At 37.0% G+C, this 25,633-nt stretch overlaps 1 protein-coding gene across 4 annotated transcripts in view; it reads left to right on the top strand.

Annotated features, from left to right (window-relative positions):
• LOC105548061 (mitogen-activated protein kinase kinase kinase MLT) overlaps window positions 1–25,633 on the top strand; it is a 198,530-nt gene that overhangs the window by 98,811 nt on the left and 74,086 nt on the right. For all 4 annotated transcript variants that reach the window (XM_011991902.1, XM_011991900.1, XM_011991903.1 and 1 more), the window contains exons 3-7: window positions 3,688–3,775; window positions 13,253–13,354; window positions 18,362–18,427; window positions 21,981–22,009; window positions 22,125–22,262. In XM_011991902.1, the coding sequence (XP_011847292.1) occupies window positions 3,688–3,775; window positions 13,253–13,354; window positions 18,362–18,427; window positions 21,981–22,009; window positions 22,125–22,262 (423 nt within the window). The remainder of the gene's footprint in view (window positions 1–3,687; window positions 3,776–13,252; window positions 13,355–18,361; window positions 18,428–21,980; window positions 22,010–22,124; window positions 22,263–25,633) is intronic.

Here is a 25,633-nt window from a genome sequence, read left to right as displayed (position 1 = left end):
GGCTCAAGCCATCCTACTGCCTCAGCTTCCTGAGTAGCTGGGACCACAGGCATGTGCCACCACACCTGGCTAATTTTTTATTTTTAGTAGAGACAAGGTCTCACTATGTTGCCCAAACTGATCTCAAACCCCTGAGTTCAAGTGCTTCTATTCTCCTGCCTCAGCCTCCCAAAATGCTGGGATTATAGGCATGAGCCCCTGTGCCTGGCCAGTGGCATTTATTGTAGTCACAGTGTAGTGCACCATCACCACTGTTTACAAAAATTTTCATCACCCCAAACAGAAACGCTGTACCCATTAAGCAATAACCCCTCATTTTCTCCTCCCATCAGCCCCTGGTTACAACCTCTAATCTGCTTTCTTTATTGCTGAATGTGTTCATTCAAGATAGTTCATATAAGTAGAATCATACAGTATCTGCCCTTTTGTGCCTGGTGTATTTTACTTAGCAAGATATTTTCAAGGCCCATTCATGTTGCAGCGCATATCCAAACTTAATTCGTGTTTACAACTGAAATAGTGTTTCATTGTGTTTATATACAACCTCACATTTTATTTATCAGTTGATAAACACTTTGGTTGTTTTTACCTTTTGTTTATTTTGAATAATGCTGCTTTGGACATTGGGTCCGAATATCTGTTTGACTCCTTAGAATAGCATTTTGTACACTGAGAAATGTGTAGATCTTTTATATAGAAAATTTTAGTCTTCCAGATTTCGCATGTTGACTGAAATTATTTCTGGGTAACTTAAATAAACACAAACATAAAACTAAGAATTAATAACTCCTTATAACTCTCATATACAGGTAAATTCAAAGTCAATTTTTCAATTAAACAAAAAATCAGTACAGCTTTAACAATTGTTATCCAATTATATTTACTGAAAATAAATGGCTTATGTTGGTTTTAATAGTGTAAAAAGATATACTTTTGTATGATGGGCCATTATTTTAGCTTTCATCATTATCATGTTTTCTTTTTAACAGTGAATGCATTTTTAAACCAATAATCCATTATTCTGATGTGCAGCTCATTTGCTAGATTATCCCAGAATATAAATCTGGAAAACAAAGGAAAAACAGCAATTCAGTGAGAAATTATTTACTGCACATTTATTGCAACAGTTTTTTTTTCCATGAACTCTTGCGAGCAGGTGCCTATGAAGGCAAAATCCAGAGAGTATATCTGCTTGCTGTCAGAGGGTGATTGCAACAAACAGGTTTTAATAATTTGGTTAACCTCACACTTGTTTTTATTGGAGCTTATTTGAACTGCTAACATCATGATGTCATTTGACCTTCATTTATTACAAACATATCACTTACTTATTCAGTCTGCCTCTGTTTACTGTTGGCCCATTTCCATTAAATCAGTACAGCACTCTAAAGGAACATGTTGTTTTTATGATGTTAAATCAGATTCTTAGTTTATTATATAAGAACCTAAAATCTTATTTCATGAAAATATGATTTACTTGGAAATTATACTGCAAATTTTTTTTGCAAAAAATATGAGCACAACAAGGGGATATAGGATAATGATTGTTATTTTGACATTAGCATTTGCCAGCCTAACAGCTGTTAAACATGCTTACTGGAACCTGAAATGATCAATCCTATTTCTTCAAGATATCACTTGGCAATATCTTAAATATAAACATGGAAACCAGCTGGAACACTGAAAATCCCATCATGCTGCATTGTGAAGTAGTCATCCAAGGATTCAGAATAATCTTGTATTTATTCTTTATTGATACAAAAATTTTTAATGATGACACAATTCAGGTGCCCCAAAGAATATTCCAAAGGATAACACTGCCTCAGTTTGACAAATACTGGTTCAAACATTAACTCTATTGCTTTACTCACATTGAACTCTAATGCTTTATTCACAAACAGTTGGTCTACCACTTAAAGATGGGGCTTTGTGATTTCCAAACTGCACATACATTCTATTTTTACAATAAACCTTATTTATTATTTCTTCATAAGAAGTAGAGTTGCCATGTGGATGAATAGTTGTGTTGCACAAATAATATATCTTCTTCCTACTTGAGAAACTAAACTATGAGAAGAAGGTTGCTTGATGAACACAGACCCCTCTATACACACTAGGCGCTCAATAAGTGTTAAGGAATTGTTTGATTAAGCAGTAATAGCCCCCTTCCACACACGTATTACTAAAAGAAAACACTGTCAAATCAAGCTTGATAAGTGTCTCGCACAATCAGTGATATTCTTTATCTCAATTTCATATTGACTCTATGCCAACCCTCAAACTTCTGTTTTCCACCTAGTTACACCATCTTCAAAACCAGTTTCACGGCTGTTTTTAATGAAACCCCAACTCTTATCCTATGAAAAAAATTCATAGCAAATAACACTACTCATAGTTTACACATTCCCAGAGGGGAGTCCCTTTCTGACCAAAGTGTCTCCATTTTCATTAACTGCTGACATTTTTCTTGATGATCCTCTTTCTGGGGTGGGGACTTATAAATCTCCTGTCTACTTATTGCCAATAATATACCTTTCATTGAAAAATACTAAATATTTTCTATATTTAACTTATGTAATTTTATACCTCATTATATTTCTAATTCTTGATTAGCCATATTTTATCTCCACAAAAGTCATAAAATGTTGATGAATATATGATTTATGTAGTGATCATCTTTCTATTGACATTAGCGGATATACACTATAGTATCTGGTTTTTTTGTTTTAAAAATTAAGTTTAATAAATACAACTTATTTTTACCATGTCATTCTTCAGTACCGCTTTGTAGTATTTAACATGTTTCAAAATGTATAAATATGGCCTCCTATCAAATCACCACTGAAAGTCAAGCATCTACCTATAAGTTTGTAGTGCCTTGCATACAGAAGGAGAACAATAATATATTTTGAATAAATGATTAGATAATTAAGTGAGTATTACCTGAATCGATTCCATTAACATTTTGAAATCCCTACCTTAATTTTGACTCATCTAACCAACAGAAGTTCAGTCTGGCTGTAGCCTCTCAGAACAGACATTTTGCAAAATATATATAGTTGACTGTTAGGAAGAGGACCTTCACTGTAAATAAATGGGGTATCTCTTCAGTCATTCTCCTCCATTATCAGTCAGGTGGGCTTGGAGTAAACACCTCTCTTATCGCTTCTTCAACCCCATTTTCTTTCTAAATTTTCAGAAAGCTTCAGTAGAAATGTTTAAACTTCCAAGAAAGACAACTTTAGCAGAATTACATACTGGTTGGGCACATATACATCTTTGTAAATGTACGTAAAAGAAAACTAAGACCAGGCGTGGTAGCTCACACCTGTAATCCCAGCATTTTGGCAGGCCAAGGTGGGAGGATTGCTTGAGCCCAAGAGTTCGAGATCAGCCTGGACAACATAGACCCCATCTCTAAAAAAAAATAAATAATAAATTTAATTAGCTGAGTGTAGTGGTATGTGCCTGTAGTCCCAGCTACTTGGGAGACTGAGGCAGGAGAATTACTTGAGCCCAGGAGGCCAAGGCTGCAGTGAGCCAAGATCACACCACTGCACTCTAGCCTGGGCAACAGAGCAAGATCCTAGCTCAAAAAAAAAAAAAAAAAATGAGTAGGAAGCCTGTTTCATTCTACTATTATAAATGTGAAATTTTATGCAACTTTGCATTTTATTTTTCATACAGGCAGAAATACTCAGTGTCCTCAGTCACAGAAACATCATCCAGTTTTATGGAGTAATTCTTGAACCTCCCAACTATGGCATTGTCACAGGTAAGAACTCAGTATTTGACTTCTTTCTTTTTCCAATTACCTAGCTTTAGATTCCTTAATATGCTAAAATGCTTAATATTAGGTTCAATCATGAATTGTGTGTTACTGTCAGATGTCACTTTTGTTGCTATAAAGCATTAATAAAACTGATTATATCAATATAATTAAGAATAGTGTTTCCACTTCTACCCATGTTTAATTGTGCTAATTATATCTGCGTAAATGCTATTTAAATGCACTTGCAGCTGCAATACCAATATTTCAAGGTGCCGTTTAACTAAAATTTCATTTAATTAGCTGAAATGAGAGATGTTTTTTGTAACTCTGTGACCTTTTATAAATTAAGATTTCTTGAGCTATTCATGTTGTAATTCTTTGCAAGGCATTTTAATCCCATTAGAGCATTCTTTCTTCAAGGTCTCTGACATGAGAACAATATTTTTCAGGTTTGGTCAACTAAGTTGGTAATGACCTTGATCTAAATTATCATATAATTTGGAGCAGCAGTTTATAACTGACAGACATACCCTTTCTAAAAAGGAGCACATAGAAAGTTTTGCCACATGAAAATACAGAGAGACACATATCTTTAATACTTTATGCTCATATTTGTATAATCCACTGAATAGCTTGTAGGTCTACAATAACTCGGTTTTACAACAAATAACTTTGATCTCTATCTTGGCAATTCTTTGATTAAAACAAAGTCAAGCAAGAAAACCTTAAAATATTAGCCATATCTTCTCCCACGATAGAGGTGAGAACCTGGATTGTCTTTATAGAAAATAACAACAAAACACCCCTCAACAAAAAGGATTGTATTAAGTACTTTCTATAAATTATCTCATCTAATACTTACAGTAATGCTGTGACATAGATAAAATAATTTCTGTTTTACTAGTAAGAAACTACATCTCTAACTTAAGCAGCTTTCCCATGGTCACCTAGCTAGTGGTAGAACCAAAGCGCTATAAATTCCTCAAGCTGATTCTCCACAGAAGCTCCTCTTCTATGCAAGCTAGGTTCTGGAAAGCTGTGAGCTGACTGGTTCTTAAACTCAGAGAAACATGGTTGCTGTTATTCCATCTTCTGGCAGCAGGTAGTTTAACATGCTTTTACTCTTAGTAGCATTTTAACCTAAGTTCGTAAGTGGAGGGACTTTCTTCCCCAATTCACTGCCTTTAGATCTGTGACTGAAATGGGGCATGTAGCAATTTTTATCTTGAGTATATATTTCCTATAAACGTAAATACCCAAGAATGGAGTATATTGTTGGTTAGGGGGGAGGTAACCATACCTCATGTTTTAAGTCAGATTTCTGATTTAAAGTTAAACCTTTCTTTGTCAACCCATATACCATGTGGCTCCTTTTTTCTGTGTCTATTGTATCTACTTTTTTTTTTAACTAGTTATATTTACTTTTTAAATCTGAATCCAGTGTTCTGATCCTCGTTTGTGGCTGATATTATTCCTCCCTAAGAAAGTGTGATACTCCCAAGAGATTAGAAATTCTGTTTCTTGTTATATACTCTTGATGTTTAATGCTTTTTGAAAATATTTTTGGCCGGCCGGGCGCGGTGGCTCACGCCTGTAATCCCAGCACTTTGGGAGGCCGAGGCGGGCGGATCACGAGGTCAGGAGATCGAGACCATCCTGGCTAACACGGTGAAACCCCGTCTCTACTAAAAATGCAAAAAATTAGCCGGGCGAGGCGGCGGGCGCCTGTAGTCCCAGCTACTCTGGAGGCTGAGGCAGGAGAATGGCGTGAACCCGGGAGGCGGAGCTTGCAGTGAGCCGAGATCGCGCCACTGCACTCCAGCCTGGACGACTAAGCGAGACTCTGTCTCAAAAAAAAAAAAAAAAAAAAAAAAATATTTTTGGCCAACTAATGAGCTATTCATGAAGTGTTCTAGTTTCTTGAGGTGAGGGTGAATGGAAAAAAGGGGACTTGAGTGGTGATATGAAATTATTTTTCCAAGAGTTTACTCTGAGTAGGAAGGTATGAAACATTCTTAGCCAGCATATATCCCCTAGGTCACCTCATCTAAAAGAGGGAGAAATAATCCAAGAAGTTCGCGTTCATTCAGTATTTGTATCACACTAACCAGTCCTTTATTTCATTCATCCCTTTAGCATTCTCTACTCATACTTGCAACTACCAAATTATTTAGTTAAATTGATTGTTTTTTTATGGATCCATATCTCTTTCTCTGTAGAGCCAGTAAGAAAGCAACTGTTAACATTAAACATAAGAATTAAAACAACACAAGTTTCAGATTATGAGGTAGTAGTAGATTGTGAATTTATAGCTCTTATTGACCTATGAGATTGATTATTAAAGAGACCTGTTAGATGAGTTTTAGTGTTTTGAATGTATTGATTTGATATGTTTATCTTTGTTCCTAGAGATATTAGTTTTAATTAACTAAGTGCTATTTATGTGAGCCTTTCAACCTACCATCTACAGCTATGCTCTGTGCGTGGGTAGTAGAAAATATGACAACTGAGCCCAGTTTGGGAGTGAAGAGATCACATGGATTAGTGATGATGACACTTACTCTGCCACTGGAAATGAGCACAAATAAGTCTTAGTATGAGGCGGTTAAGAGAGAAGCAAAGATAGGCAGGAAAACTGACCTTGATCACCCAGCCCCAGCCAGGTACCCCTCTGTGAACCTCATCGTATTTATCAAATGGTGGAGGCTCTGAAGGAGGAAGCTTGGATGGCTTGAATCCATTCAATTTGAGGTAGTTTTTTTTGTTTTTTGTTTTTTGTTTTTTAATAGAAAAGGTTGTTGCAGCAGGCAGCTGTTGTCATTCATGCTGAGGGCTTGAAAGAATTATTTATCAGAGTGGTGGAATGGAATGAGCAATGGAATGGGAATTGTGAGATGTGAGATCTTGTCTTGATTCTGCCAGAACTTCATAGATGGGTCACTGATGATCTCTCTCTGTCTGTTTTCTCATGTGAATGAAGGGACTAGAATACATGATCTCTGGGTGAGAGTATGTATGTATGTATATAGTTGTGCATGTGTCTTTGCTGAAACTTTTTATCACAGACATATAAAACCTGCTAATCAGGGGACCTGGGGAAGAGACTAAGAGGCAGCTGCCAATTTATTTCCCATCGAAGGGAAATGAACATCTTTCTCCCAGATCTACAAAGAAATGGGGTGACAAGAAACTCAGACTCCAAAGCCAAAAGAAACAATAATGGATCATCTTTTCTTTTTTTCTTTTTCTTTTCTTTTTTTTTTTTTTTTTTTGAGACGGAGTCTTGCTCTGTTGCCAGGCAGCAGTGGTACGAGCTGGGCTCACTGCAACCTCCACCTCCTGGGTTCAAGCAATTCTCCTGCCTCAGCCTCCTGAGTAGTTGGGACTACAGGTGTGCGCCACCACACCCAGCTAATTTTTGTGTTTTTAGTAGAGACGGGGCTTCACCATGTTGGCCAGGATGGTCTCGATCTCTTGACCTCATGATCTGCCTACCTCAGCCTCCCAAAGTGCTGGGATTACAATTGTGAGCCACCACGCCCGGCCTGGATCATCTTTTCTTTGATCTTTGGAAACCTCTTCATTCTGTACTACTCACATTATTTTATTTCTCTCTCTGTGTGTGTGTGTGTGTGTGTGTGTAAAACATAAATACATGAGGGCAGGGGGAGTTCCTGGGAGATGAAGGAAGGAGTTGTTAGGTACCAGACCATGTAGCTCTTTTGCAGCAAGCCAGATTGGAGAGGAACCCACACCCAAAGTATCTGGTAATCTAAGAGTAAAAAAAGGGTGGCAGACTGGGTCCCAGGGTTCCAGAGAGAAGTGATTTAGGATCCCAGATGCCTGGAAATTGCTCTTTGTTGTCAGGGGCTGATCTCACCTCTTAAGTTACCTGTTCTGCGTTAGCCTCTATTACTTCTCTAAGAGAGGAGACTAGTTCTGCATCATTTCTCAGCAGGCCCAAATTCTCATTCAACCCAGCCAAGGAAAACATACTAATTTTTAAGTGCCCAATCTCATTTCCCTTAACTTGATCTTGATTTATTTTAAGCACAAATACATCTAATTTGCATGTTTTGATATTGTGCTGGTCTTTTTTTATTAGTCAATTAGAGACAAGTGTCACATTTTGTTGTAACACGTTTCAGACATTTGCGTAAATTTATTTATTCTATTAGTTATAATCTAAATTAAGCTTGGTCTTGGTGACATTACAAAGAGATTTCATGGTAATGGTTTTGTTCCAACAAAACTGATACTATGTTTACATTTTTCGAAGCCAGCTATTGTCACCGTAAAACTCAAAGGGAAGAATCATCTTATAAATGAAAAGGAAATGTTTGCTTAATGTGGTTCTTAATGACTTAAAAAAAAAAAGAAACAAATGCTTTATACTAAAATCCAGTAAACTACTTTCTTCAGAGAAGTGGTTTGAAAAGCATGTGACCATATGTGTATATAGTGAGTCCACAATTTCCAATGGGAAAACCAAAAGGATGAAAGAATTGAATGCTTATTTAAAATAGTTAATATGTTAGTTTAGCTATCCACATACCTAAAGATGATATTTTATATGAAATAAAGGTAATAATATTGCCTTTCTTGCAACTTCAGTCATGAAACCATTTTATTTAATGATGTATCTTTTTTATTATACTTTAAATTCTGGGATACGTGTGCAGAACGTGCAGGTTTGTTACATAGGTATACATGTGCCAGGTGGTTTCTGTACCCATCAACCCATTATCTACATTAGGTATTTTTCCTAATGCTATCCCTTCCCTAGCATTAAATAAAACCCCCCCACAAGCCCCGGTGTGTGATATGCCCCTCTCTGTGTCCATGTGTTCTCATTGTTCAACTCCCACTTATGAGTGAGAACATGTGGTGTTTGGTTTTCTGTTCCTGTGTTAGTTTGCTGAGAATGATGGTTTCCAGTTTCATCCATGTCCCTGCAAAGGACATTAACTCATCCTTTTTGTGACTGCATAGTATTCCATGGCGTGTATGTGCCACATTTTCTTTATCCAGTCTGTCATTGATGGGCATTTGGGTTGATTCCAAGTCATTGTTATTGTGAATAGTGCTGCAATAAACATACGTGTGTGTATGTCTTTATCGTAGAATGATTTATACTCCTTTGGGTATATACCCAGTAATGGGATTGCTGGGTCAAATGGTATTCCATGTCGTCATCATCATTAGAATGACTTTTTAAAGTTAACGTGGGTTTTGGAGTAGTGTCTTAACTATAGTATAAGATGTTTGAAGTATCATGGTTTGGGGAATCTCTGTATAATACTATCTCTGGATATTTATCTCAAGCTACAAGTACCCAATGGCATAACATTAGGATTGTTGAATATTTTAGTCCCATATGGTATATTTATAATCATAACTGACTGCTTTTCAAAGTGATCTTTAGAAGGCTCGTTTTCAGTGACATCCCGCAGTTGGAATTGAGAGCTTATAGTTCCAGGAATAATTGGCTCTGTGTTAAATTTTGTTACCCTTCCCTTATTCCCTCCCTCCCTTTTGTCTTATTCTTATAGGTGACCTTTATAAGCTTTGAAAAACTGGCTTTGATTGAGATCATCTCAGACTTATATATTTTTCCCTAAACAGTGTTTTGTTGTTCAAATAAAGTAATGGAGAGAGCATCTTAAAATATGAGGGATTTTAGAAGTTCCTGAATATAAGCTGACTCGTTCTTTTCTTAGGTATAATTTTACAGGACTACAGTTGCCATCTTTGTAATATGCACATGACTGTTTCAAGTGTAAACATATTTATCTTAAGAACTGTGTCATGTCTAAGAGCCATTCGTAGGGTGCTGCTTGTCTGTAAACTGGCCTACTTGTCCTTATGAATAATGAGGGCTGACTAAACTTGATTGAAACGTGAGGAACTTTGTGTTTGTAAAAATTAGCAGTGTTTCTTATTTCAAGGGTTTTATGGCATTCTCTTGCTTATTCTATTAAACCTTTTATTCTTTAAACCTTACAGTGGGCCATATGTATGAAGTTTATAAAGTATTAATGATCTTAACCAAAACAAGAAAAAAAATTCCAAACGGTTCCCACTTCTGTACTGTTTTATCATCTCAAAAGTTTAAATAAGATGTTCTGCTGCCATTGTTTTTTTTACTGTTCACTGTATTAGCACTTTCTCTGATGTGCTTTGGAGGCTGATTGATGAATTTCTTAGACATTTTGCTGGAATCAGTTTAAGGGTGTCTGACTAGATGGTGAACAGTAGACTGAGAGAATCTTCAAGTGACCACGTCATTGTTTTCTTGCTGTCTTTACTTGGTGATTAAGATACAATTCTTTTTAAAACCAAATGGCACTGGTTATCATATTTCCCAAATCAGAAATCTATTTTAGTTAATATTTTAAAGAAATACAAAGCCATAGCAAAAACCAATGTTATTTTTACTACAGAGTGTTAATGGATGTAAAGAGGTTAGCGAGACATAGCGTTTAATTAATGATGTTTATTTTCACTATATTTAATGAGTAGTACTTTTATCTCCTTTAAAGAAAAATAGTGTTTATTGGTTAAAGGTAAGAAATGATAGACACCAATTTAATTTCAACATCTTTGACTATATTATAGACATTTACATATTTATGGTTTGGAAGATTTGATGTTGTCAAGAGGGCACTTCTCCCCATAATGATCTATAAATTCCACGCAATTCCTATCCAAATCCCAGCAGACTTTTTTTTAGAAATTAATAAGCCAATCCTAAAATGTATGTGGTAATGCAAAATAGTCAAACCAATTTTGAGAAAGAACTAACTTTGAGGACTTAGATTGCCTCATTTCAAAACTTACAAATCTGTAGTAATCAACCTAATACAATATTGGCATAATATCTACAGGGATGTAGACCAAAGGAACACAGTTAAAAGTCTAGGGAAAAAGCCTTACATTGATTGGCAATTGATTTTCATCAAAGATGCCAAGACAGTTAAGTAGGTAAAAGACAGTCTTTGATCGTTGAGACAATTAGAAATTCGTATGTCAGGGCCAGGTGCAGCGGCTCACGCCTGTAATTCCAGCACTGGGGAAGGCTGAGGCGAGAGGATCACTAGAGCCCAGGAGTTCAAGACTAGCCTGAGCAACATGGCAAAATCCCGTCTGTACAAAAAAAATTAGCTAGCGTGGTGATGTGCACCTGTAGTCCCAGCTACTAGAGAAGCTGAGGTGGGAGGATTGCTTGAGCCCAGGAGGTTGAGGCTTGCGGTGAGCCAAGAGTGTGCCACTGCACTCAAGCCTAGGCAACAGAGTGAGACCTTGTCTCAAAAATAAATTCATATGCCAAAGAAAAATTAGAGCCACACCTCAGACCATACATAAAAATGAACTCAAAATGGATCATAAGCCTAAGTATAAGGGTTAAACTATAAACTCTTAAAAGAAAAATAGGAGAAAATCTTCATGCTTTGGGGTTAGGCAGAGAGTTCTTACAAATGATACCAAAAGCACAGCCATAAAAGAAAGTTGATAAATTGGAATTTATAAAAATTAACAATTTCTGCTCTTTGAAAGATGATCTTAAGTGAATGAAAAGACAAATGACAAACTGGGAAAAAATATTTGCAAATCATATATATGACAGAGGACTTGTATCTAAAACTAAAAAAAAATTATTAGAACTCAATAAAACAACCCAACGTAAAAATGGACAAAAGATTTTAATAGTCATTTTGCTTAAAAATATATAAAAGGGGCTAATAGGCACATAAAAAGATGCCCAACTTCGTCAGTCACTAGGGAAATGCAAATTAAAAGCTCTGTGAGATACCACTAGTGTTATACCCACTACAATGGCCATAATCAAAACAACAGACAGTACTCCTGGGCACAGTCACATGCACCTGTAATCCCAGCTACTTGTGAGGCAGAGGGTGGCAGGGAAGGACTGCTTGACAACAGGAGTTTGAAGTTTGAGGTTAGCCTGGGCACCATAGCAAGACCCTTTTCTCAAAAAAAAAAGACAATATCAAATGTTGGTGAGGATGTGGAGAAACTGAAACCCTCATACATTGCTGGCAGGAATATAAAAATAGTACAGCCTCTTTGGAAAACAGATTGATAGTTTCTTTAAAAGTTAGACATAAACTTACCATATGGCCCTGCAATATCAGTCCTGAAATCTACCCAAGAAAAATTAACATATTTACATACATAGACATGTACACAAATGTTCATAGGAGTATTATTCGTAATAGCCAAAAACTGGGAACAATCCAAATATCTATCAACTGGGGACTGAATAAATCAAATGTAGTATATCTGTACAACAGAATAGTGTTCAGCAATAAAACTGAATGAAGTCTTCTTGTACGCTTACCATTTGAGTGAACTTAGAAAACATTATGCGGCCAGGCGCAGTGGCTTAAGCCTATGATCCCAGCACTTTGGGAGGCTGAGACAGGTAGGATTGCTTGAGCTCAGGAGTTTGAGATTAGCCTAGACTACATAGCAAGACCTCATCTCTACTGAAAAAAAAAAAAAAAAAATCAGCCTCAGCATGGTGGTGTGTGCCTGTAGTCCCAGCTACTTGGGAGGCTGAGGTGGGAGGATTGCTTGAGCCTGGGAGGTGGAGGCCACAGTGAGCCAAGGTCAAGGCTGCAATAAGCTGTGATCACACCACTGCAGTCCAACCTGGGCAACAGAACGAGACCCTGACTCCAAAAAAATAGAAAGAAAAAAGACATTATGCTGAGGGAATGATGTCAGACACAAGGAACAATTTGTATGATTCTGTTTATATGAACTATCCAGAAAAGACACATTGGTAGAGAGAAGAAGCAGATTGTAGGGCTGGGGTGAGAGTGATGATTAACTGCAAACCGGCACAAGAGAACTGTTTGTAATGATGGAAAGGTTCTAAGACTGGATTGTGGTGGTGTTTGCCCAACTTTATGAATTTGCTAAAAATCATCCAATAATATACTTATTGCGGGTGAGTTTATGGTATGTAATTTATACTTCATTTTTAAAGGATTTTTCTCACTTTTTGGACCTTTTGTGCTTACATTTTGAGAACTCTTCCAAGTCCTTATGCGGCAATGATTGATTTGTTTGCATTGTCATATAAGCTCTCTGATTTATGCATTTAATATCTATCTCATAAGAATAACAATTTTTAAAGAAATATCTATTTACATACATACCTTTGTTTCAAATTTATTCTTCCAACACCTCTTCGTGTTTCTCAGTTCCAGCTAAATGGCTTTTGATTCTCAACTGAAGTTTACTATTCATTGTATGTTACTGGTCTTGTGTTTGACAGATATTTTTCAGGATGACATTAACTTTTAGAAACCATAGCATGGAATAATTTTTTATATACTTTTGATATCTTTTAGTAAATTCTTTAACGTATTTTCTCAATGAAAATATAAAGTCTTATTTCTGAAATGTACCTTGATTTTAATTATATGCTTATCTTTCCTTTTAAAATAGAATATGCTTCTCTGGGATCACTCTATGATTACATTAACAGTAATAGAAGTGAGGAGATGGATATGGATCACATTATGACCTGGGCCACTGATGTAGCCAAAGGTAATAATATTTGGTATATTCTTACAGAATTGGTGGGGTGCATTTTCCCCTCCTGAAATGGGGACTTACCATCAGAAAATGTTTTATTCTGTCTTTAGATGTTCTTTTCTCAGACCAAAAGTAGTAAGAATTCCAAAGCTGATTGTACAGATAACATTTTGGGTCATTGCCTTTCCACTCCTGAATTCCTTTTCTCTTTCTCTTTTCTCTACTTTATTTCTATCCATGAAATCTAGTTGTAGCTTCAGGGCAGACATGTTTGTCATGTTTTGTGATATTATAATTGACTAGCGTGCTTGACACATTAAATGGAAAAATCATAATTCTGTTGTTCTGGAAGTCTCTACTTAGACTCAGTATCCAGAAAACATTTATTGTAGAATTAGTTCTACTCATTTTGTGTATATAATATGCTAAAAATAGAAACCACTTGCAAAAAATAATTTTTATTTGTCCTGCCATCTAAAAGCAATTCAGATTTTATTTTACATTTAATGTAAACTTACTTAGGCATCGCTGTTGGAAATTAAATATTTTTAATACACCAAACCCCTAAACAAGGTCTTTTTTCTCATACATTCCTGCATAGATGAATGCTTTCTAAAGCAATTCAAACTTCATTTATTTTTATCTTTTTTTTTTTTCCATTTTCCTGACTGAACATTTCTGGGCTTTATTTATAACTGTCAGAGTTGCTTTGCAAACAACTTCATCTAAATAATGAACACTGATAGTTATATTTGTATTCTAGCAACCCCTACAAAGTGTGTCTGAATTTTCCTGGGGCAATTAACTCCTTTACATTTTACTACTCCATTCTCTACAAGCATCTCTTTACAAAGCAAATAGAACGTGATTTAGCACTCAGTAAGGGAAGCAACTCATGCGTTGATTTCACTGTGTGACTTCCAAAAGTAGTAGTGTTTCCTTTGGGGAATTGTCTATTTTAAGTTTCATCAACACCTACCAAATTCTTCAAATAGGGAAAGTGAAAAAAAATTTGAGTTTCATGCTGGATGCTGCTGCTGAATGATGCCTCATTACATTATAAAAATAATAAGCTCTGTGTTTAGGGTAGTGTACCTGAGACTTTAGCTATGTTAATTTGCTTAATTGTGTATTGATGCATCAGGCATCTCAAATCATGCGGAAACCTTCATATTCGTAAAGATATTTTCATGTAACATCGTAGAGACTTCTCTTCTTGTCAGTAGAACACAAGGACCAGCTCTCTGTAAGCAAGGTGATGTGCCTTGATTAGGAGCTGCCTGCAACATTGTGGAAATACCCTTCAATAATGTAAATGCATATGTAGGTAGTCCTTAACTTACAGCATATCACCTTACATACATTTGCATTTAGGGTGCTCAGCCAGTTACAACCATGTCACTACTTATTGGCACTTAGAACAGATAGACAGCAAACAAATCAGCTAACATCAGTCACTCTGCTTCCTGCTGTGCTCTACTTAAGCATCCCTGGTTCCCAGTCTGGGAACCTCTTCTCCCTGCACCCCCTTAAGCACATGCCACATCATCCCGAGTGAGGGGTAAGTCTCTTGGCTCCACATCAGCTGAGTCATTCTTGGTGTTTTCTCGAGAGTGCTAGTGCTCTGCATCAGAAGGCAAGGAAGAGAAGGAATAGAATTAGGTAGCAAACTGGACCTGGTGCAGTGGCTCACGCCTATAATCCCAGCACTTTGGGAGGCCGAGGTGGGTGGGTCTCTTGAGGCCAGGAGTTTGAGGTCAGCCTGGCCAACAAGGCGAAACTCTGTCTCTACTAAAAATACAAAAAATTAGCTGGGCGTGGTGATGCACTACTCGCCTGTAGTCAACAACTTGGGAGGCTGAGGCACGAGAATCGCTCAAGCCCCAGAGGTTTGCAGTGAGCCAACATCAAGCCACTGCACTCCAGCCAGAGTGAGATTCAGTCTAGAAAAAAAAAAAAAAAAAAGAATTAGATAGCAAACTGGCACCAGAGTTAAAAATAAGGAAGGAGAGGCCAGGCGCGGTGGCTCACGCCTGTAATCTCAGCACTTTGGGAAGCCAGGGAAGGTGGATCACCTGAGGTCAGGAGTTTGAGACCAGCCTGACTATCATGGAGAAACCCCATTTCTACTAAAAATACAAAATTAGCTGGGCATGGTGGTGGCGCATGCCTGTAATCCCAGCTACTCGGGAGGCTAAGACAGAACAATCACTTGAACTCGAGAGGCAGAGGTTGTGGTGAGCCAAGATTGGGCCATTGCACTCCAGCCTGGGTGGCAGAGCGAGACTCCTTCTCAAAAAAAAAAAAAAAATAGGGAAGGAGAGAATGGGATTGGGCCCCCGATGGTGTCCAAAACTGCAGATTAATAAAATCCCTTTTGCCTGTCTGGCTAATGTGTTTCACCTCAGGTGAGAAGAGTGAGGCAGAGAAGAGGCTTGTATGTTTATGGACACAAGTAATACTTAACATTTTAAAAATCCTTTAAAGATGGCCCAAAAAAAAACAAATCAGGGCTTTAGGAATGACTTCAGCTTTCTCTGATAAAGCTGTGTGTAGAACTTAAGAATTTAAGAGATTAAGTAGGAAGGCTTGATTTTTTGTAGATTCTGTTTCAAATTCAGCTATGTACCTTTTGGGTTGACCTATGGTTGAATCCACTGGAGCAATGATATGTTGAGAAATCAAAAAATGAATAGTTTATTTTAAGTAAAGGTTGATTCATGTATTTTGAAATAGGCATTGCTCAGCATCATTGCTGTTGAGACAATATCTCCTCAAAGCAAAAAAGATTCTCTTCTTTCTGGATGTGAGGATAAATGGAGGGTGGACCAGCAAGTATATCTGAAATCGCTGCAAGTCAATCAGCAATGCTTAAAAGGAACAAAAGCAGATAAACTCCAATCCAGTCTCAAAATGGTCACCACTCATTCCAATTCTCCCCAAAAGTCTCCTCAGTTATACCTGCCAACTCTTTTTCTTTTTCTTTTTTTTTTTTTTTTTGAGACGGAGTCTCGCTCTGTCACCCAGGCTGGAGTGCAGTGTCCGGATCTCAGCTCACCGCAAGCTCCGCCTCCCGGGTTTATGCCATTCTCCTGCCTCAGCCTCCAGAGTAGCTGGGACTACAGGCGCCCGCCACCTCGCCCGGCTAGTTTTTTGTATTTTTAGTAGAGACGGGGTTTCACCGTGTTAGCCAGGATGGTCTCGATCTCCTGACCTCGTGATCCGCCCATCTCGGCCTCCCAAAGTGCTGGGATTACAGGCTTGAGCCACCGCGCCCAGACATATACCTGCCAACTCTTTTTCTAGGAAACCCTGAATGTACACCTGATGAAAGTATTTTTCAGCCTTCTTAATTGTTTGCAATAAAAATAAGGCAGAATTATAGATGGATCTACAAAAACATTAAATAGAATTTTATGTGAGTGTGATGACTATTGTTTATATGAAATATTATTTAAATGTGTACTATGCACTGTACACAAAAACTTTATGGTACTTTTTGCTTATGATAATCTGCCATGAGGAAGAAAAGTGCCTATATTTAAAGCTTTTGTATTTGAGTCTTGTTTTTTGAAATCCTTACTTGTCAGCAAGTGTAGAAACTATCTCTACCAGTAATAGTAATTATACAGTTCCTACCTGAAAAATTATTAAGGAATTTGATTCTAAAGCAAGACAGAGGTAACTGTGAAATCCAGTCATATAGATTATTAAATGCTACCCAAGTTGTAGCTATTGAATTTTTGCAGTTTGAGGGATGTAGAACTTCGTATCAGAAGAGAAATTTCCTTTATCCCAGTTACATCTTATCTAAGATCACATAATTACTAATACTTGTGTTAACTTGACTCTTTTCAGTAATATCATTCGGTGATATCATTAAAAGGCAAGAGTTTAAATTTTTTTATTTTCTTTGTCCTTTCACGATTCTTCAATATACAATAATTAAAATAGTAGAAGAAGAAGAGATTTTTAAATTAACCTCTATAAAATTAAAATGTTCTATACACTTTAAAAAGCCAAAGCCTCTTATTAAATTATTTTCAATGTATTGTTCATTTTAAAAAGAAACCTGTTTGATTTGGAGGTGAGGGGGAGGCTGTTTCTGCCATTATTTAGAAAAGACAACTTGAGAAATAAAGAAGATATATTTTAGTAGAAAATCATCCTTTTTTTATTCTAAAGGGGTAGACAGTACATAAATACAGAAAGGGTCAAAAACTGCTAAGGTGGTAACCATAAAATATGTCTTTAAAGTATAATTTCTGACTCAAAATAATAAAACTCTGAAAAGTTTATATATACCCAATATACTGAAGTAATTGGATTTACATCCTAAATATGATGGAAAGAATTTTGGAGTATGTTGAAATGCAGATTATCTCAAAGATTTATCCTTGTGAAAGGAATGAAATATTTTGTAACTACTATATACTTTTTTATCTGAAGATCATAAAATTATTTACTAACCATAACTAATCCTCCCAGTTCTCCCCACTGCTACTCCACATCCACTCCCAGGTCTTGTTGGAATGGGTACTGAGAAAATAAGCCAAGCTGCAGCTGGGTAACCATAGACATCCGGAACTTTGGTAACTGGACATCAGAATCTGCAGCTGGGTAACCACAGACAACCAGATGAAAACCGCAAATTTTACTCAGAACTTTGGCAGATTTAGAAGGTAGTTGGTAGTGGAATACATAGAGCACTCCTTTCAGTGGTTACTGTACTATTTTCACGCAGACTGCAGAAAATTAAGGTGTCCTTGTTAGGTATTTTAAGAAGTTAGCTTTACCCACAGTCAAATTCCTAATCTCTAAGAGATTAAAGTTTATAAATTTGACTTCACATATACATGTTACTAATGTAGATATATTCTCTTCTCATTTTATCAGTCATGGAAGAGTAAGACATGTGAATTAGTTTCTGCTCTTGAGTTCTTTGAAAAACTATGAAAGGTAATACTGATGTAATGTTGAAAAATATTAATAGGCCTTTCTTTCTTCTTGTGTGAAAAGGAATGCACTATTTACATATGGAGGCTCCTGTCAAGGTGATTCACAGAGACCTCAAGTCAAGAAACGGTAATGTAGTTATGTTTTTATTTTACCTATTTTATTACAAATTATATACACTTGCATGTAGAAATGAGCATCATGCTTTTACATACCTTTTGTAACCTACTATTGGACTCACTGCTGATACCATGGAAGCCTTTCTACTGTCAATAAATAACAAAATCCTTGATATTATTTGAGGAAGCTGCACAGCATTTCACTGTATAAATATAGCCCAGAATGTGGACATTTGAATTGTTTACATTTTTTCTCTGATAAGAAATGTTGGGCTTACTATTTCAGCCAAATTTTTCAAGACATCCCTAATTATTTCCCTAGAATCATTTTCTAAAAGAGATACTGCTGTGTCAAAGTGTGCAGTCATATATTTTTAGTCTTCTATTTTTAGGTGGCTTTGTGCACTATCAATTTTGAATTTTGTTCTTGTTGCGTCTGAATTGCATGGTGTAAATTGTTTGTGCCAGTCCTGCCTGTATTACCTGGAGTAGGGTGCAACATGAGCCACATGTTTGGAAGTTTGGAAAGTAAAGGCTCTCTTTTTCTTCTTTCTCTTCTTCTGTACTTTCTAAAGTTTATTTATGGCCCTGTGTTTTATAATTTGGAGGGTGAGCATTTTAAAATAACTTGCAGGATTAGACATTACCTTCAAGTAGGAGTGGTAACAGAATGCTTCTTCCGCTATGTCACTTCAGAGTTATCTGAGAAAGGCAGTAGGGTTATAGAACTAGCTAAAGTAAACACCAGAGTTTGCTACTATTTTGAATACCCTCGTATCAATTAATTATTTACATGCTTTCTAAATGCTCTCAGCAAGGAGGAAGAGAACTCTCTATTTTTAGGAGATCTTTAATTAAAATGAGTATATGCTAATAGTGTGATCCTTAGAACAGGTAGTGATGACAAGTAGTGGAAGAGGACCAGGGAATGAATCGATCAGGTACCCTTGCACATGCCCCAGGACTGTGATGTTTGTGTGTGTGACTGTGTGTGTGTTTAGCAGGGGGTGAAGAGATGGGGGCGGGGAGGGAAGTTATCGGGACCTGCCACTCATCAGTAGTCCAGGCTGGCCCACCAATTTAACCCTGTCTGATTGTCCTTTCCTCTTCTAGGCTATCACACATTCTTTGGTTCTTCTTAGACATAAGCTTCCTGGAACTAAGCACTTTTGATATATGGTCAGCTAACAGGAAGTCATTAGGAAATAATCTAGACTATAGTAGAAAATATCAGTTTTATGAATTTGTAAATTTTCAGTTCATGCTCAGAATTTCAATTTAACTATATTGTTGGACTTCAGTATATCTTAAATCTTCTACAAAAGAGGAATGACTAACTAAATTATGGATTTATCCATGCTATCATTATGAAGACTATATAACAATGGAGAATGTCCCCATTTTAAAAAGTTACAGTTATATGTGTTACAGTTACTAAATAGAAAAACACATACACTCATATTGAAAGAATACAGAACTAACTTATAGCAATTCTTTTTCTCTTGGAAAGGTAACCAGAGTTTCACTTTCTGTGTTACGTGTTTTTTTTGTTTTTTTTTTGAGACGGAGTCTCGCTCTGTCGCCCAGGCTGGAGTGCAGTGGCCGGATCTCAGCTCACTGCAAGCTCTGCCTCCCAGGTTTACGCCATTCTCCTGCCTCAGCCTCCCGAGTAGCTGGGACTACAGGCGCCCGCCACCTCGCCCGGCTAATTTTTTGTATTTTTTAGTAGAGACGGGGTTTCACCGTGTTAGCCAGGATGGTCTCGATCTCCTGACCTCGTGATCCACCCGTCTTGGCCTCCCAAAGTGGTGTTGTGTATTTTTATAGTGGCAGTTTTTCTAATGAGCACTTGTTAATCTTATAATGAGAAAGCTGAATATAAAATTAATAATATTTACATTTCTATTTATAAAAGTTTATAGCTTAATACTTATAGTATCAGGTTTACCCTGAGGCAATTTTCAAATGTTATATCATACAAAGCTCATTTTCCCTCCTTGGTAAAATCATCGGTAACTCGTAAATATTGATCATCTATCATGTTCAAGGCACTGCACGGTTTACGAAAGAAACATCTGAAACAGTTCTTCAGAACTTTATCCTTGGACTCATCTCCTCTTATGCTCTGATCCCTGCACTCCCATAAAAGCCCTATTTACATGTTAACACTCGAAAACAGATCTCAACTTCAAAACTATATATCTATCTGCTGATTAGACACATCCACATAGATATTTGTTAAGACCCTAAAATATATTATATCCAAATTAATCTTTTCATTTTCTCGCTACCCCCAAAAAATCATCCCTGCATTTCCTTTACTAAGTGGCAGTACTGTTTGCCCAAGCCAGAAATGAGATAAATAGTAGTTACTGTTTAAATCCAGAGCTCCTATTCTAACCATTAATCTGTATTGGTTCTTTATCTGATTTTATCCTTGAGTTCTCTTCCTTCTCCCCCAATAACCAGCCATTCATCAAGCCTAGGTGATCCTACATCGTAAATATTTTTTGACTCGGTCAACTTTTCTCCTGTCCTTTGCCACTGCCTTAGTACAGGCGTCCTCATCTGTCTCCTGGACCACAAAACCTTGAGTGCAAAGTGATCCCCTTGCCTCCAGGTCTATTCTTCTCTGACATAGTCTCCCCTCTGCACCTTTGCTCATTTCATTCCTCCACATAAAATTGCTCATTGGCTTTCTCTTTCTCACAAGGGCTTTTCTTGACCTGGCCCCTACCTTCCAAAATTGCCATGCCTTTTTTGTCTGCTCCTGAGTTTTTGCATAGACTCTCTCTTCTGCCTGGGAAACTGCTTTCCTCCCTCAGCGCTCCTCTTTCTGGTTAGCTCCTGTGTTTTTCAGGTTTTAGCATAAGCATCATTTCTTACAGGAAACTTCATCTGACCTCCCCTGACATAGATATCATTGTTCTTTGGCTCTATAGTTTGTTTGTTTCTCTCATCATGGAATCTATCCCACTTTGTTGTAGATGTTTATTTAATTGTCTCTCTGATAAGAAATATAAACCCCCTGAGAGCAAAGACAGTGCCAGACTTGCTCACAGTCCTGTTCCACAGCATAGTACATGGCCTTACCCACAGTAGCCTCAGCAAATATTTATTAAATGAATGAATGTATGAGCAAGTGAATGAATGAATATTCTCTCCACCTTTAACAAAAATCACTCAGTTGTGAGGAAACCCTACATATAATACGAAGTAGTAAAGCTAATGACTACCTCAGTGTCACATTGGCAGTATACGGGCAGAACCCAGGTAAAAATTTGGTTCTCCTAACTACTACTAATTTGTGCCTTTCTTATTGGACAGTACTGCATTTAGATAAAATAAATGCCTCAGAAGCCTTTTTAATCAGTACCTGATGGAATTAAGTTTTTGTTTTAATGTCAGCCCCCTTTTGCAGAATCCTCAATGCTGTAAATACATTGATTTCACCTTTCGTAATCCCATATTGAAGACAGAAATAGAAGTTTATGGTTTTTCCAGTAGAAAACAGCTCAAACCAATTAGATGATTGTCATAATTTATCCTTTTTTCTTTTTTAGTTGTTATAGCTGCTGATGGAGTATTGAAGGTAAGACTACTTCTTTCACTTTAAAAATTGTTAATTTCAGATGTAGATTTTTGTAACTAATAATTCCTTAATTAGCCAATAAGTAGAAAGTTGATACTGATTCCTGTCTCCTCAGATTTGTGACTTTGGTGCCTCTCGGTTCCATAACCATACAACACACATGTCCTTGGTTGGAACTTTCCCATGGATGGCTCCAGAAGTTATCCAAAGTCTCCCTGTGTCAGAAACTTGTGACACATATTCCTACGGTGTGGTGAGTTCATTTCTCATTTCTTGTTTACTAAAGGAAATACAAAAAGCAAACACTCTAGGGAAGAAGAGAGATACAGTTTAACATGGTTTTATTTTTATTTGAGACTGTACTGCTGGTGAAATGCCTGAAGCAGCACCACTGGAGAACGCTTCCTAGTTGCCAAAATGTTTAATCATTTTTAATCATCGGAGTTATTTTGTCCTGTGTTGAGAAGAAACCAACACCACTTACAAGCAACAAATTAAATGGAACCCGAGATAGTGTTGGGCTCCACTTTGCCTGAGAATTATTTTTTGCAGGGTGGTAATGTGACTGTAGACTATCTCTGTAATTTCAATGGAAATGTGGATCATTTGGAACAGGACTTCGTTGTAATGGATTACTTAAACAGTGTAAAATCACCAATAGATCTGCCAAGCGAGTTAATTACCAGGAAACTTTTGAGTCTCAACTATTAAACTGATTCATCAATTTCTGAAAGTCCAGAAGAAAATGCACTTAGCACTTACCAGATGACTTTGTCCATGTCTGCTGCCAGTCTTAGAGTAGCAGTGACTATCTGAAGCATGACTCTAAGACATTACATAAGAATCACAGCAGAACCACATAGAGAATTGACTAATGTGGGGGTGGAGTGCTCAAGGAATGGAGACCACAGGAATGAATCAGTTAAGGAGCAGAAGCTCCTGGAGGAGGAATTTGGAGATGGGCCATTTCCTGAGGAACAGGTTATACCTGCATTATCAGAGAGAAGGAAGTGAGGAGTGGGAGAGTTCTTTGCTGGAGGAAGGAATTCATTTGTTGCCTTTTGTTGAGGATAAACTTTTCCCTAAATTGTTATGTAGTCTTTAAAAAGTCCAGAATAGTTTTGGAATTCCCTATCTTTACATCTCATACTGCCCTGCTATTTATACTATTATACTGCCCTGCTATTTATACTATTACTTCCTAAAAGGGCATTTTCATAGTACTGGGTAAAGAAGCAGTCTGTTTTGGGTCCAAATCAGCATGCCTCTTCGTCCTGAACTTTGTGTTTTCTTACCACAGGTGGTAGCCAATGACACAAGAGGAGATTCACGTTGTCAGACCTGTTTTTTTTTCTTTATTCAGTCTCTAGGTATTTAATGCTAGCTTCACAGGTTTTGAACTTGTTTCAGTGACTAGCTCTTTCGAAATCATAACACATCCTATGTATACCAAGTTAATAGAGATTAATTTTGTTAGCTATTGACAAAAATCACTTCAAGAATGAAATATATATTTTTGGCTGAAGGCTAGAATTTTAAAGGTCAGAAGGCAACAATAATATCAGGCTTAATACCTGATACGCAAAAAAAGAAAAAACATCAATACCTGATATCCCTTGATTCTGGATGTTTCTTAAGAATGAAGACTATAAGCTATTACAGACAGTGATCAAATATTTCTCATTGAAAAAAAGAAAAAACAAAATATAAGTTTCAGAGGAGACCAGCTTCTAAAACTAGTCTCCTATGTCAAATGTTACTACATTCTAACCACCATACATTCATCTGTGGGATATTCTGAAAATGGGGTATTTGTAGCAATTGAAGACTCTGTAAGATTGTTTTCTCTTGTGAAAGTACATTCCTTCATTTATAACCAAACGTTTATTTGAGTCACACACCATCTGAGGGTAATTTAAATTTTTCTTATCCTGCTTGTTGGGAATGGCGTCTCATTTTGTCCTGTAGAAATAGGAAAAAGCAAAGTTTTTCTAGAAAGGACCGGATAATATATTTTTTTGGCTTTGCAGGCCACTTACAGTCTCTGTTGCATAGTCTTCATAGATGCCATAGTTGGTTTTCTGTTTCTTACAACCCATCAAACATGAAAAAGCCACTCTGTATTCTGCAGCAGGCCATCGTTGCAGGCACCTCTACGGAGCAAGACGGCTTGGGAAGATGAGCAGCATGGCTTAGGAACATGGCTTGTTTAGTCACTGTTCCAGCTGACGGTACAGAGTGGCTCAGTAGGAGCCCAGCACTCCCACTCCTTTCATGTGCATGTGTGTATAAATGTATATAAACATGTATGTTGGTGATCTATATATAGGTATGTTATATGTATTTGTTATAGTTACTGTAGATGGTTATAGCTTTTAAATTGTTTGGCACATTTATATGAACTAGAAGACTTTTGAGGTTCATTTTTGCACTTATGAGTCCACACACATACAGTGCTTTTACTTTTAAAATTCTCCCCCAAGTCTTTGAATTTCCTTATCTCAAAAATTTTTGACCTTAAGACACAACTATACATAGAGTGAACTTTTGGTCTCAATATTATTTCATGTATGAAAACAAACTTTATGCTGCCTTCTTTCAAAGCCTTACAGTTGCCAGGGCTTTGGTGTGAAATGCACCCCTCTGCTTTTCCTGAGATGAAGTACAATCTTAGTACCAGTAGCCAAAGCACAAATTCCTTTTCACACACAAACTGTAAAAGATGTTAAGAGGTGACTTCTGTTTGCAGAGCTTAGGATTTTTTTCCTGTATCATTTTAAAATCTCTTCCTACATTCCACATTGACCCCATTTCTTAAACATAGTTTGAGTCAACCTTTCTGGAGCTGCACGTTTTCAGTGTTTTTTATTAAAAATCTCTTCACTTAAGAAACTATGCACCACATTTCAGTAGAAGGGCTTGAACACGTCTCTTTGTGGATTAGCTTTTCTCTCTGCTTGTGTGCTGACCCTACCTTTGCTTGGTTTGGTTTGGTTTGGTTTTGGAGGGATTTAACAAACGCTTAACAAACCATCCTATCGAGTAATTTCACTTACTGAAATAAACTCAACCACCAGCCGCTGAGCGTTTCCAGTGTTGCTCTGTATTTACACACTGGATGTTGCTCTGCAGAACCTGTCCGCCCCATCATGTGACGGGGAATATCAATTCTGCATTCAGGCTACAGCCTTCCCTTACCTGGTGGAAACAGAAATGCTACTTCAGCAAGTCTGTTTTAAAACAGCTTCTGCTGTGTGACTATCTTGAAGAGAAAGGTTTGCTTGGAATGCTGGTTTGCCTCTCAGATAGTTGTGTCAGTAAATCCATTCAGAAAAGTATACAGATGCTAATTTAATTATAGCATCTGTATACTTTTTTAATTATTTAATTATAGCAAGAACTCAGGACTGTATATGTTGGTGCAAAAGCAATTGAAGTTTTGCCATTTAAAAGTAATGGCAAAAACTGCAATTGCTTTTGCACCAACCTAGTATTTAATTCTGACCTCTTCTCATTCTGTTAGTTCTAAATAAACACCGTTAGTGAAAGAAAAAATATAACGTATGCTTTCCAGCGACTTCTTATTTAAACAATCACAGATTTTTTTTTTTTTTTTTTTTTTTA

The sequence above is a fragment of the Mandrillus leucophaeus genome, unplaced genomic scaffold (genome assembly GCF_000951045.1).
Source record: "Mandrillus leucophaeus isolate KB7577 unplaced genomic scaffold, Mleu.le_1.0 Scaffold40, whole genome shotgun sequence".
NCBI lineage: Eukaryota > Metazoa > Chordata > Mammalia > Primates > Cercopithecidae > Mandrillus > Mandrillus leucophaeus.
The sequence above is the reverse complement of the archived record's forward strand: the minus strand, read 5'-3'. Positions and strand labels throughout refer to the sequence as shown.